This window comes from Salvelinus sp. IW2-2015, unplaced genomic scaffold, assembly GCF_002910315.2.
Source record: "Salvelinus sp. IW2-2015 unplaced genomic scaffold, ASM291031v2 Un_scaffold16467, whole genome shotgun sequence".
Classification (NCBI taxonomy): domain Eukaryota; kingdom Metazoa; phylum Chordata; class Actinopteri; order Salmoniformes; family Salmonidae; genus Salvelinus; species Salvelinus sp. IW2-2015.
The window spans coordinates 24387-37607 of record NW_019957600.1 but is presented as its reverse complement, the minus strand read 5'-3'; the positions used below and the strand labels follow the sequence as shown (position 1 = coordinate 37607).

The 13221-nt window shown below is 41.4% G+C and overlaps 1 protein-coding gene across 1 annotated transcript in view; it reads left to right on the top strand.

Moving 5' to 3' along the window:
* Positions 1-3724: 3724 nt before the first annotated feature.
* LOC112080734 (mitochondrial intermediate peptidase) overlaps positions 3725-13221 on the top strand; it is a 32343-nt gene continuing 22846 nt past the window's right edge. Inside the window, exons 1-12 of the mRNA XM_024146577.2 lie at positions 3725-4171; positions 4439-4612; positions 6119-6207; positions 6296-6382; positions 6477-6540; positions 6645-6827; positions 7120-7276; positions 7657-7705; positions 8118-8178; positions 8344-8396; positions 12811-12964; positions 13100-13177. Coding sequence (XP_024002345.1) covers positions 4022-4171; positions 4439-4612; positions 6119-6207; positions 6296-6382; positions 6477-6540; positions 6645-6827; positions 7120-7276; positions 7657-7705; positions 8118-8178; positions 8344-8396; positions 12811-12964; positions 13100-13177 — 1299 coding nt within the window. The 5' untranslated portion in view covers positions 3725-4021. The remainder of the gene's footprint in view (positions 4172-4438; positions 4613-6118; positions 6208-6295; positions 6383-6476; positions 6541-6644; positions 6828-7119; positions 7277-7656; positions 7706-8117; positions 8179-8343; positions 8397-12810; positions 12965-13099; positions 13178-13221) is intronic.

Below are 13221 nucleotides of genomic sequence, written 5' to 3'. Positions count from 1 at the left end.
GGTGTAAATATATGGGATTGAGAATGGCATCTTTTGAAAGGTTTATGAGGATCACTCTGTAGCAAATGATTGCTTGTTTAAATTTGAGCATTAATTTCATTTTTATGTCATTACAACGCATTGTCTTGCCACATGTCAGAAATTGGTACCCTTTTGCCAAGTACAGGAAACCAAAAAGTACTTATAGCAAAATACTGTGATTTCTCATATTGGGAAGACACTCTAGTGTTCTGTGTTATGTACTCTCAGTATTACATTTATTTTTGGAGAGAACTTAATTGCATTTAACTTTTTGCCAGTCACAATTTAGTTGTGTGTTGCGGCGGTCTTGAAATTGCTAAATGTTTTTCATACACTTTGATACAAACAGATTTCATAGGAAAATGTTACTGGTACTCCGTATGGTTGTGGAGTGCAAGAGGGCTGTTTTTTTTTCTTATTTTCTGGTTAATAAAGACATACATTCAAGGCTCACTTTGTATGTGTTATCAATGTCATATGCATTCTTAACCATTCCTTAAACTGAACAAAAATATGAACACAACTTCAAAGATTTTGCTGAGTTACAGTTCATTTTAAGAGAATCAGTCAATTGAAATAAATTCCATTAGGCCCTAATCTATAGATTCACATGACTGGGCAGGGGTGCAGCCATGGGTGGGCCAGGCCCAGCCAATCAGAATGAGTTTTTCCCCACAAAAAGGGCTTTATTACAGACAGAAATACTCACTAACATTTTAGAGACATAAGCTTTTTGTGCGTATGGAACATTGCTGGGATCTTTTATTTCAGCTCATGACACATGGGACTAACACTTTACATTTAATACATCCCACTAATGCTGAGTGGATCAATGCTTTTGCCACCGTGTCGATTGTATTTGAAGCAGTAGTTCAAAAACTAAGTGACAGCACCAATATATAATGCTGCGTTGATGTGCTAGTCGGAACTAGGAAACTCGGAAATGTTCGACTTTCTAACTGGTTGTAGTTATACGTGTGCTGCGTTCAATGAATCAATAAGTAGGACAATTCTGCATTTCCTAGTTCCAACTAGCATTTGAACGCAGCATAAATTATTGGGGCTCATGCATCGTTTTTGTTATCTCGGAAATGTCAATTTGCTAATCTAGGCTGCAGTGTCGGATCCCGAGTTACCCATTTGGGATGTATCAGGGTATTTTCACACTTAGTTCCTTTCAGACAATTTTTGTGAACTCCGTACGGTTCGCTTATTTTTTGTGTGCAGTGTGAATAGTCCAAAGGAACTCAGACCCCTCAAAAGCCCCTGAAGCGAACCAAACTGAGCACATCTCGAGAGGTGGTCTGAGTTCTGTTCCCTTTTTTGGGGGACAATGTGAACACAAGGCTCCCCAGGTTCGCTTGTCATTATTCCTGCACCACACACTATCAAATCAAATTGTATTAGTCACATGCGCCGAATACAACAGGTGTAGACCTTACAGTGAAATGGTTACTTACGAGCTCCTAACCAACAATGCAGTTTCAAAAAAATAAGATAAAAGTAACAAGCAATTAAAGAGCAGCAGTAAAATAACAATAGCAAGACTATATACAGTGGGGTACCGATACAGAGCCACTGTGCGGGGACACTGGTTAGTTGAGGTAATATGTACATGTAGGTAGAGTTAAGGTGACTATGCATAAATGACAACAGAGAGTAGCCATTTGACTAGATGTTCAGGAGTCTTACGGCTTGGGGGTAGAAGTTGTTTAGAAGCCTCATGGACCTACTTGGCGCTCCGGTACCACTTGCAGTGCGGTAGCAAAGAGAACAGTTTATGACTAGGGAGGCTGGAGTGACAATTTTTAAGGCCTTCCTCTGACACCGCCTAGAGGTCCTGGATGGCAGAAAGCTTGGCCCCAGTGATGTGCTGGGCCATTCGCACTACCCTCTGTAGTGCCTTGCGGTCAGAGGCTGAGCAGTTGCCATACCAGGCAGTGATGCAACCAGTCAGGATGCTCTCGATGGTGCAGCTGTAGAACCTTTTGAGGATCTGAGGACCCATGCCAAATCTTTTCAGTCTCCTGAGGGGGAATAGGTTGTGTCGTGCCCTCTTCACAACTGTCTTGGTGTGCTTGGACCATGTTAGTTTGTTGGTGATGTGGACACCAAGGTACTTGAAGCTCTCAACCTTCTCCACTGCAGCCCCGTTGATGAGAATGGGGGCGTGCTCGGTGCTCTTTTTCCTGTAGTCCACAATCATCTCCTTTGTCTTGATCGCGTTGAGGGAGAGGTTGTCCTGGCACAACACGGCCAGGTCTCTGACCTCCCTATAGGCTCTCTCGTCATTGTCGGTGATCACTAGACTACTGCAACGCCGTTTCCCCTACCATAAACCCTCTCACATTGGTGCCACAAAAGAGAGACGTTGATGATGTGCAGGTTGGCAGAAAAAAATGGGTGCTGTTTTTGGACAGGCCTATTGATTAGTGATTGTCAAGGATGCACAGAAATTCCTAAATATGAGTTTTTAGTTCAGATTATTTGTTTACAATATGTGATCTTTAGGCTAAGAAAGCTGCATAAACTGTTTATTCGATTGTAGGGTTTGAATAGTGTGAGAAGACACCAGCATATTTGGTGAGAATCACAACAGAGTACAAATCAATTATAGCTCTTAAAGAGGCAGTAGCCTACATGGAGTGTACAATTTTCAATGACAGCATTATTTATTTATTTATTTTACCCCCTTTTTCAATCTTGTCTCATCGCTGCAACCCTTTACAGCATTATTTAATCTGCAGTTATTCTTCTGTTATTTATTATTTTACCAATAATATTTAAATGTTAATAGTATCTTCTGATTACAATTATTTATCATATTTTAATTTATTTGCAATCTATTAGTTTCCAAAATGTAAGTAGTGGCCATGTACTCTTATAATCTCCACCAGACACAGCCAAAAGAGGACTGGCCACCCCTCAGAGCCTGGTTCCTCTCTAGGTTTCTTCCTAGGTTCCTGCCTTTCTAAGAAGTTGTTCCTAGCCACCGTGCTTCTACATCTGCATTGCTTGCTATTTGGGGTTTTAGGCTGGGTTTCTGTATAAGCACTTTGTGACATCTGCTGATGTAAAAGGGGCTTTATAGATACATTTGATTTTATTTAGTTATATCTAGCTGTCCAATAACGCATTCTGATGGAATGGCTTGTCCTGCACTTTGACTGAATGTCCTTTCTAAACATACAGTACCAATGTGAATGCAAAGAGGACTCAGACCACAAAATAGGTGAAGTGAACTGGCAAAAGACTTGAGTCCTCATTCAAAGGCAAGGGCAGTGTGAATACAAAGATAACAGAGTTATTTTGCTTATTTTTTTACACCAGAATTCACAGTAAAGAGTACTGAGATCGTTTATTTGAAAGAGGACTATATGTGAAAACACATTCAGAATTAACCAATAGGAAGCTCTACGCAAATAAACTACGTTCATTTTAACTCGGAGATCCCAAGTTTCCGACAGGACATGAACAAGGCATAACCCATTTTATAAATCTTTCAGCACTTTCGGTATAAATTATGCTATCTGTTACAGGGAAAACAATTATTTATAGTTATGCCTACCATTCCGCACCATTAAGACATATTTTGGAATATTAATGTAGTGCCAAGTTGATCAAGTAAATGTGGCAATATATATTTTGATCAATTTATAGTATTCTTTAGCACAAAAATGCATTTCCCAATCATTAGCTAACATGTGGAAGCTGTTCGCTTGACTGTCAAATTCTACCAAATGCTTGCTAAAAACATATCTTACGTTTATCACTGGACAGTTAGCTATCAACCCATCTGAAGATATCTGGATTTTTCGTGTACAATACTTAACTTTATTCTTCAGCCTAATCACTGAAAGTGGATTGGTAGCTAAATTATTGGTTAACGTTAGCTAGCATGTCCTCGAAGTCTTTTCTCCATTGTTTACACTACTAGCCGAGTCAGTGGGTTAGTCAGTCAAGTCATCTGTAGATCGCTAATTAACGTAAGTGCATTATCATGTCAGCTTGCAAGCGTTTGCTTTACATTGTAAAACACAGAGGGATATGGCCATCGATATGGAGGAGAAATGTCACCACTTGGTCACCTGTAGGAGCTGCCTTCAATGCCAAACCTCACAGAAGACTTGAGTTGTTTGAAAAAAATGTGGTATGTTGATCAAGTCATGAAACTACAGTATTCCCAAATGTATCTTAGCCTATGTGATGTCGCTAGTTGTTGTTTTATCTAACACGACTGTATTTGATTTGCACTTGTCACTATACTGTTTTTACAAACACTGCTTTGTCCTTCAGTCAAGAAATGTAGCTAATAGTCAGAATTTTCTGTTCACATAGCTTTTGGTCGAGACTAGTAACAGTATTTTAAATTCCTACCCACATAATGTAGTCAAACGGTGTCCTAAAACCTTCACAGGGCTTGTTTGGAGTCCCAGAGCTGAGCTCCCCTGCTGGCTTCGAGGTGACCACTAAAAGGGCTCTGAAGGACACACAGGAGCTGGTGGATAAAGTCTGCAGCAGCCCTCCTGGAGCTGTTACTGTGGAGACTTTTGACCAACTCTCAGACGGCTTGTGCAAAGTAGCAGACCTGGTAAGATGTATACAGTACCAGTCAAAAGTTTGGACACACCAACTCATTCAAGGGTTTTTCTTTATTTGATAAATTTTCTAAAGTGTAGAATAATAGTGAAGACATCAAAATGATGAAATAACGCATATGGAATCATGTAGTAACCAAAAGTGTTAAGCAAATATAAATATATTTTATATTCTTCAATGGAGCCACCCTTTGCCTTGATGACAGCTTGTACACTCTTGGCATTCTCTCAACCAGCTTCACCTGGAATGCTTTTCCAACAGTCTTGAAGGAGTTCCCACATATGCTGAGCACTTGTTGGCTGCTTTTCCTTCACTTTGCGGTCAGACTCATCCCAAACCATCTCAATTGGTTTGAGGTTGGGTGATTGTGGAGGCCAGGTCATCTGATGCAGTACTCCATCACTCTCCTTCTTGGTCAAATAGCCCTTACACAGCCTGAAGGTGTGTTGGGTCATTGCCCTGTTGAAAAACAAATAATAGTCCCACTAAGAGCAAACCAGATGGGGTGGGATATCGCTGCAGAATGCTGTGGTAGGCATGCCTGACAGTGTCACCAGCAAAGCACCATCACACCACCTCCTCCATACTTCACGGTGGGAACCACACATGTGGAGATCATCCGTTCACCTACTCTGCGACACAGCGGTTGGAACCAAAAATCTAAGGACAGCCCAAAGGACAGATTTACACTGGTCTAATGTCCGTTGCTTGTGTTTCTTGGCCCAAGCAAGTCTCTTCTGCTTATTGGTGTCCTTTATTAGTGGTTTCTTTGCAGCAATTCGACCATGAAGGCCTGATTCACGCATTCTCTTCTGAACAGTTGATGTTGAAATGTGTCTGTCACTTGAACTGTGTGAAGCATTTATTTGGGGTGCAATTCTTCACCCCTTAGAGGCTAATGAATGTATCCTCTGCAGCAGAGGTAACTCTGGGTCTTCCTTTCCTGTGGCGGTCCTCGTGATAGACAGTTTCATCATCAGGGATGCAAACTAGTCACCTTTCGGCAAAATTCGCAGTTTTGAATCCAAAATAGGTGACCTACGTGGTTCGTGTAGATCCGACAAGAAAAGTTTGGGAGTTTGGCCTGTGTTGGCTGTCATTTAAATAAGAATTTGTTCTTAACTGACTTGCCTAGTTAAATATATATTAAATACCTCATGAAGCTGCTTGAGAGAATGCCAAGAGTGTGCAAAGCTGTCATCAAGGCAAAGAGTGGTTACTTTGAAGAATCTCAAATATAAAATATATTTTGATTTGTTTAACACTTTTTTTTGTTTACTACCTGATTCCTTATGTGTTATTTCATTGTTTTGATGTCTTCACTATTATTCTATAATGTAGAATGTAAAAATAAAGAAAAACCCTGGAATGAGTAGGTGTGTCCAAACTTTTGAATGGTACTGTATATATTTATTATTATTAATATAGAAAGCACAGGATAGAGTCAAAAACCAATCAATTTCAGTTGACAGGTACACTTATTTTCTCCTCAAACCAGGCTGATTTTGTGAAAGTGGCACACCCGGACCCGTCCTTCCGTGAGGCAGCAGAGAAGACATGTATAGAGATCGGCACAGTTGTAGAAAAGTAAGTGCCATTGAACTAGGTCTAGTAGAATATATGTTACTGAGTGGCATATTACATAATGATTATTCACTGTTTGTTTATCTCACAGGCTCAACACCAATGTTGACCTTTGTAGAAGTTTAAAGAATTTGTTGGATAACAAAGAAGTTTTAGCTCAGTTGGACCCAGAAACAAGGTATGCTCTCCAACCTAAATCCTTTTACCGGTATTTAATTTGGCGTAGACTTGACAGTTTCATTCAGATAATGTAAATGTTTCTGTCTACCTAGGAAAGTGGCTGAGCTGTTCATGTTTGACTTTGCGATCAGTGGAATTCATCTGGATGAAAAACTGGTAAGGTACCCCTTTTAATTGGTTTTTAGTGTGTTGATAACCACCCCTGTCACATGTTTCTTTCATCTCCTTACTGTCTCTTTTCTGACTTTTACATTTTGCAGCGGAAAGAGGCTGTCAAGCTTCACGTCAAGCTCTTGGATCTAAACAATGAGTTTCTTATGGGCTCTCACCTCCCAAACAGAATAGCAAAGTCAGCTATACCTGAGCACATTCATTGCCACTTTGCAACGGAGGGCAGTTTCATTCAGATTGGGGGTCTACACGCTGAGTCCTCTAATGACCTGGTATGTTTTCATTTGCAAATGTTTCTCTCTTTCCCCACCAGGTAGCGCCAATCTCACATGATATCCAGTTGTACTGCTAGCGCTGCAGTCTATCTGGAGAAATGCCTACTTAATGCTGTGAGAGATTGCACGTGTGAAATGCTATTGTTGAGTAATAGTCAGACTCTCTGTCCTGCATTTTCCTGATTTGTCCTGATTTTATTTGATGCTCCATGCCTGGGAGGGTTTCTCTGTGATAGGGATGGCTAAGGGGTGAAGAACCTGAAACACAGGCTTTTTACATTCTTTTCAGGTTCGGGAGGTTGCCTATAGGATTTTCCTCTACCCAAATGCAGATCTGATGGAGTGTCTGGAAGAGCTGTTGAAATGCAGGAACAAACTGGCCAAACTGGTGGGCTATGAGTCTTACGCACACAGAGCTTTACAGGGGACCATGGCCAAAACCCCAGGTAATATGCTTCCGCCCCTGTCCCCAACAATGACTTTCCCTTCAATTAGTAAACCTTTGGCCTTTTTTGGAATCATATGTAGAAGCATTGGTAGTGCTTCAGTGTATGATTAGGAGGGATATTTAGCAATGACTACCATTTCAGCCAGATACCGCCAAGTTAGTAAACATACTTGTTCAACCAGGTTTACCAGCAGTTTACATGAATGAATGAATGATTCAACCAATGCCCTCTATTATATACAAAAAAATGACCCAGGCAAAAACTGTGTCACCCAGTTAGAATATTACACTACAACTGTGCTATACTGTTGATGTTGGGAATGATAAAGCCTTTGTGTGTGACTGATATAACATGGCCCTCCTTTCTTCTGCCCACAGAGACTGTGATGAACTTCCTACAGCTACTGACGGACAAACTCTCCGAAAGGTACAGCACTTAATACAAGTAAAATAAAAAATTAGCTATGCCAAAATCAACACAATTTGTTCACCTTATATACAGTATATAGCTATAAGGAAATATATAATCCACCTTGTCTTGAAAAGCTGACATGTATCCTCTCTACCACAAGGTGACGATATAACCTTGAAAGAGTGAAAGAGCTTTATAAGTTTAGTGAAGTGAAGGTTTGAAAAAAAGTATAATGTTTGAATTCCAATTTATATGCTGGAGCTTTCAGAGATCCAGTTATTTGGATACAGAATTGACTATAAAGCAGAAATAATAGTTTGTTAAATAGATGAATACACTTTTCACATATTTAGTTGAATTTGAATTAGGCCTGACAGTGAAGTCAGCAATCACATCAGCCACTCATTTTAAATCTCTTCCCATACAGAACCGCAATAGACTTTGAGATGATTAAAGACATGAAGACAAAACTCAACCRCCGTAATGCGGTAAATACTGCTTTGTTGTCGTTTATAAATATTTATATTCCAGCTGATGTAGCAATGTACTTGTAAAGATATGAGTCCATAGTGAGATTAAAAAAGGTGAATACAAATGGTGGTGTGTTATTTATTCTTGTCACAAGCTATTAGTAATATGTTTCTCTTCCATAGGAGCTCATGCCATGGGATCCTCCATACTTCAGTGGTGTGTTGCGTGCTGAAAGGTGAGTATTACAGTCCTAGATCTATTATTCAAACAAAGCAACTGATCCAGTTATTCTCCGCCAACTGTCAATTAGATAAATCTGTTTGATTTCTATCTACCTGTCTGTATTTGGGGTGGGTGGCAACTTCATATTTCAGTGTAGCGCATCATTTCTTTTTTTTTTTACCTGGTCTTCCTCGGGTATCAATTGTTAGTGTTAGGAGAGGAGCATGGGAGCTCCCGAGTGGCGCAGCGGTCTAAGGCACTGCATCTTAGTGCTAGAGGCGTCACTACAGACACCCTGGTTAGAATCCAGGCTGTATCAGGCCGTGATTGGGAGTCCCATAGGGCGACGCACAATTGGCCCAACGTCGTCCGGGTTTGGCAAGTGTAGGCCGTCATTGTAAATAAGAATTTGTTCTTAACTACTTGCCTGGTTAAATAAATGGGAGCTACGTAGGTCTTTGTTTATTCTTTTCAATATAATCAAGCCGGATCAACTTCCTTTGCTAAGTTGCGCTGTCACCTCATTTTACCTGAAGATTTTCCCCTCTCCGTTTATATAATTTAACTAATTATCCTTGCGTAATACATGTTCCCTGTCATTTTTATTTATGTGATGGAAGATATCCAAAACAATGGATTAGAATATGCAACCTGAATCACTGTTGCCATGCTACAGTATAGAAAGACAGAGTTTGAATGTGTWAGGCAGATGAGAACCATCCAGAATACAGTGAGGACCCAGACAGCATTCAACTCAACCTGAACTCATTGCAGGAGTAAATCCCATTTTAGTCTGTCGGGAAAGGATATCTCCAATAGCATATACAATATTATGTATTATCTGTTGAGACCCTATACATTTGTTCTAGTGTGAGTAATATATTCTGCAGTTTTAATGCTGATTAATGGGCTTTGGGTGGTTAAGAAAGCGTATTATCTTTATTGTCAAGGGTAATTCATAAATGTCATGATTCACAGATGGAGAAGTAGAATGGCCTAATCTGCTGTGAACATTTGAGTGAATGGGAGATGTGGTTGGTCACATCTAGCATCTCCAGTTTTGCGCCGGTCTCACGTCGTCCTTTTATGGACATTATTAATGAACTGCTTTTCCACTCAGGCGCTCACCAGAGTCCAATAAGTCTAACGGTTTATTAAAGCTTTAATGCAGACATTCCAGGTCCTGGGGGATGGACTCAATGGCTGTTTCCACAATGGGGTTTGGCACAACCTCTGTCTGAGGAGGGGGAGATATGTTGGAGAGTTGTTTTTTTTCTTCTTTTAACTGAGGAAAATCTGTTTCCGAATCACTTTACCCTCAGCCCTCTTCTTGGTGTGCTATGCTGTGCTGTGTTGGTTGTTAGGAGTTGGGTTTAGAATGCGGTCGGTTCCCAGGGATGGCTGGTTGCCCAGAGTTACCACCACCGCTAAGTGGCTCCTGTTGCCCTTTTCTCTTAGAGTCAGCAGCATTAGTGGTTTGCAGTTCCTACTGAAGTCAGTTGGAGAATGTTCATGTCCTACTGAAATGAGTTTCAGATTATGTGTGGTAAATGAAGGCCCAGTAGCACATCATGTGCAAGATAGTATAAATTACTCCCTTTAGTAGTCTTTAGGAAAGATCATATGATTACTGCTATTATTCCATTAGCAGTCGGTGAAAAAGCTTATTGTTGCCAGACTTTGTCCCATATACAGTGCATTCGGAAAGTATTCAGACCCCTTGACTTTTTCCACATTTTGTTACGTTACAGCCTTATTCTAAAATTGATTACATATTTTATCCTCCCTCAACCTACACACAATACCCCATAATGAGAAAGCAAAAACAGGTTTTTAGAAATCTTTGCAAATGTATTTTTTTTTAAATGAAATAGATTTACATAAGTATTCAGACCCTTTACTCAGTACTTTATTGAAGCACCTTTGGCAGTGATTACAGCCTGAGTGTTCTTGGGTATGACGCTACATGCTTGGCACACCTGTATTTGGGGAGTTTCTCCCACATTTCTCTGCAGATCTTCTCAAACATTTGTCAGGTTGGATGGGGAGCGTCGCTGCACAGCTATTTTCAGGTATCTCCAGAGATGTTCGATCGGGTTCAAGTCCAGGCTCTGGCTGGGCCACTCAAGGACATTCAGAGACTTGTCCTGAAGTCACTCCTGCATTGTCTTGGCTGTGTGGGTTGTTGGGGGTTGTTGTCCTGTTGGAAAGTGAACCTTATCCCCAGTCTGAGGTCCTGAGCGCTCTGGAGCAGGTTTTCATCAAGGATCTCTCTGACACTGCCTAGTATATAGGTTCTGGATGGCTGGAAGTTTGGCCCCAGTGATGTACTGGGCCGTACACACTACCAGCTGTAGCGCCTTACGATCAGATGCCGAGCAGTTGCCATACCAGGCAGTGATGCAACTGGTCAGGATGCTCTCGATGGTGCAGGTGTATAACATTTTGAGGATCTGGGGACCCATGCCAAATCTTTTCATTCTCCTGAGGGGGAAAATGTGTTGTCGTGCCCTCTTCCAGACTGTCTTGGTGTGTTTTGACCATGATAGTTTGTTGGTGATGTGGACATCAAGGAACTTGAAACTCTCGACCCACTCCACTACAGCCCCGTTGATGTGAATGGGGGCGTGTTCGGCTCTCCTTTTCCTGTAGTCCACGATCAGCTCCTTTGTCTTGCTCACATATTTGCACATTTATTACAAGTAAAAAAAAAAATGAAATATCACATTTACATATGTATTCAGACCCTTTACTCAGTACTTTGTTGAAGCACCATTGGCAGCAATTACAGCATCGAGTCTTCTTGGGTATGACTCTACAAGCTTGGCACACCTGTATTTGGGGAGTTTCTCCCATTCTTCTCTGCAGATCCTCTCAAGCTCTGTCAGGTTGGATGGGGAGCGTTGCTGCACAGCTATTTTCAGGTCTCTCCAGAGATATTTGATTGGGTTCAAGTCCGGGCTCTGGCTGGGCCACTCAAGGACATTCAGAGACTTGTCCCGAAGCCATTCCTGCGTTGTACCTTGTTCATTTCATCTTTGCCTCGATCCTGACAATTCTCCCAGTCCCTGCCGCTGAAAAACATCCCCACAGCATAATACTGCCACCACCATGCTTCACTGTAGGGATGGTGCCAGTTTTGCTCCAGACGTGACGCTTGGCATTCAGGCCAAAGAGTTCAATCTTGGTTTCATCAGACCAGAGAATATTGTTTCTTTTTGGCGAAGTTAGTTGCCTTTTGGCGAACTCCAAGCGGGCTGTCGTGTGCCTTTTACTGAGGAGTGGCTTCCGTCTGGCCAATATACCATAAAGGCCTGATTGGTGGAGTGCTGTAGAGATGGTTGGCCTTCTGGAAAGTTCTCCCATCTCCACAGATGAACTTTGGAGCTCTGCCAGAGTGACCATCAGGTTCTTGGTCACCTCCCTAACCAAGTCCCTTCTCCCCGATTGCTCAGCTTGGCCAGGCGGCCAGTTCTAGGAAGATTCTTAGTGGTTCCAAACTTCTTCAATACTGCAGAAATGTTTTGGTACCCATACCCAGATCTCTGCCTCGACACAATCCTGTCTCGGAGCGCTACGGACAATTCCTTCGACCTCATTGCTTGGTTTTTGCTCTGACATGCACTGTCAACTGTGGGACCTTATATAGACAGGTGTTTGCCTTTCCAAATCACGTCCAATCAAATAAATTTACCACAGGTGGATTCCAATCAAGTTTTCAAAACATCTCAAGGATGATCAATGGAAACAGGATGCACCTGAGCTCAATTTCGAGTCTCATAGCAAAGGGTCTAAATTCTTGTGTAAATAAGGTATTTCAGTTTTTTATTTAAAAAAAAAGTAATAAAATGTTTTCACTTTGTCATTATGGGGTATTGTGTGTAGATTGAGGATTGTTATTTATTTAATCCATTTTAGAATAAGGCTGTAACGTAACAAAATGTGGAAAATTCAAGGGGTCTGAATACTTTCCGAATGCACTGTACAACAAGCAAGGAGGCCACATCATGGTAATCATGTCTAAAGCTGGGCGTAGGAAATGGGCTTCTCACTGGTTTTAATTAAATCCAAATTACGTTTGGATATGCCTCCAGGGCAGGCATTGCTTGCTTCAAATGGCTTGCTTTGTCCACACAAGAAGTGAGTAATTGTGCATGCTCCCCAAGATTTCCCCTTTTATGTCTACTAGTCTGAGAGCGTTAGTCCAAAGAGTCTGCATGACAAGTGTTAATCAGAGCATCAAGTGGCTTTAGGGGAGAAATAAGAGGAATCTGTAAAACACCATAATTAACTACGGACCCTTGCTAATAGATGCCCATTTGGTTTTAGCATGAGATTCCTGCAATCGTCTACAGTAGCTTGTCACAGTCACACAACTGAGATTATGCTGAAGTGTTTGTCATATTGTGGTTGTGTTTTGGTTACAGGTACAACATTGAGCCCAGCCTCTACAGCCCCTACTTCTCCCTGGGGTCTTGTATGGAGGGACTGAACAGCCTCTTCACCCAGCTCTATGGAGTCTCTATCATGTCCGAACATCCAAGTGCAGGAGAGGTGTGGAATGATGATGTCCGCAAACTGGTAAAAAAAACTTGTATAACTATTCAAATGTTCCTAGTGTTGAAGCTTTAATTTGTTTGCTGTGATTACATAGTCTAAATTGTGTTTTCTATGGTGTGATCTCCTAAGTTTACTGTTTTGTCACTTCCTGTCCAGGCTGTAGTTCATGAGACAGAGGGGTTGCTGGGATACATCTACTGTGACTTCTTCCACAGAGCAAATAAACCTCACCAGGTAGACATCGCCTCACACGCCACGCCCGCAACGCAACCGGCTTT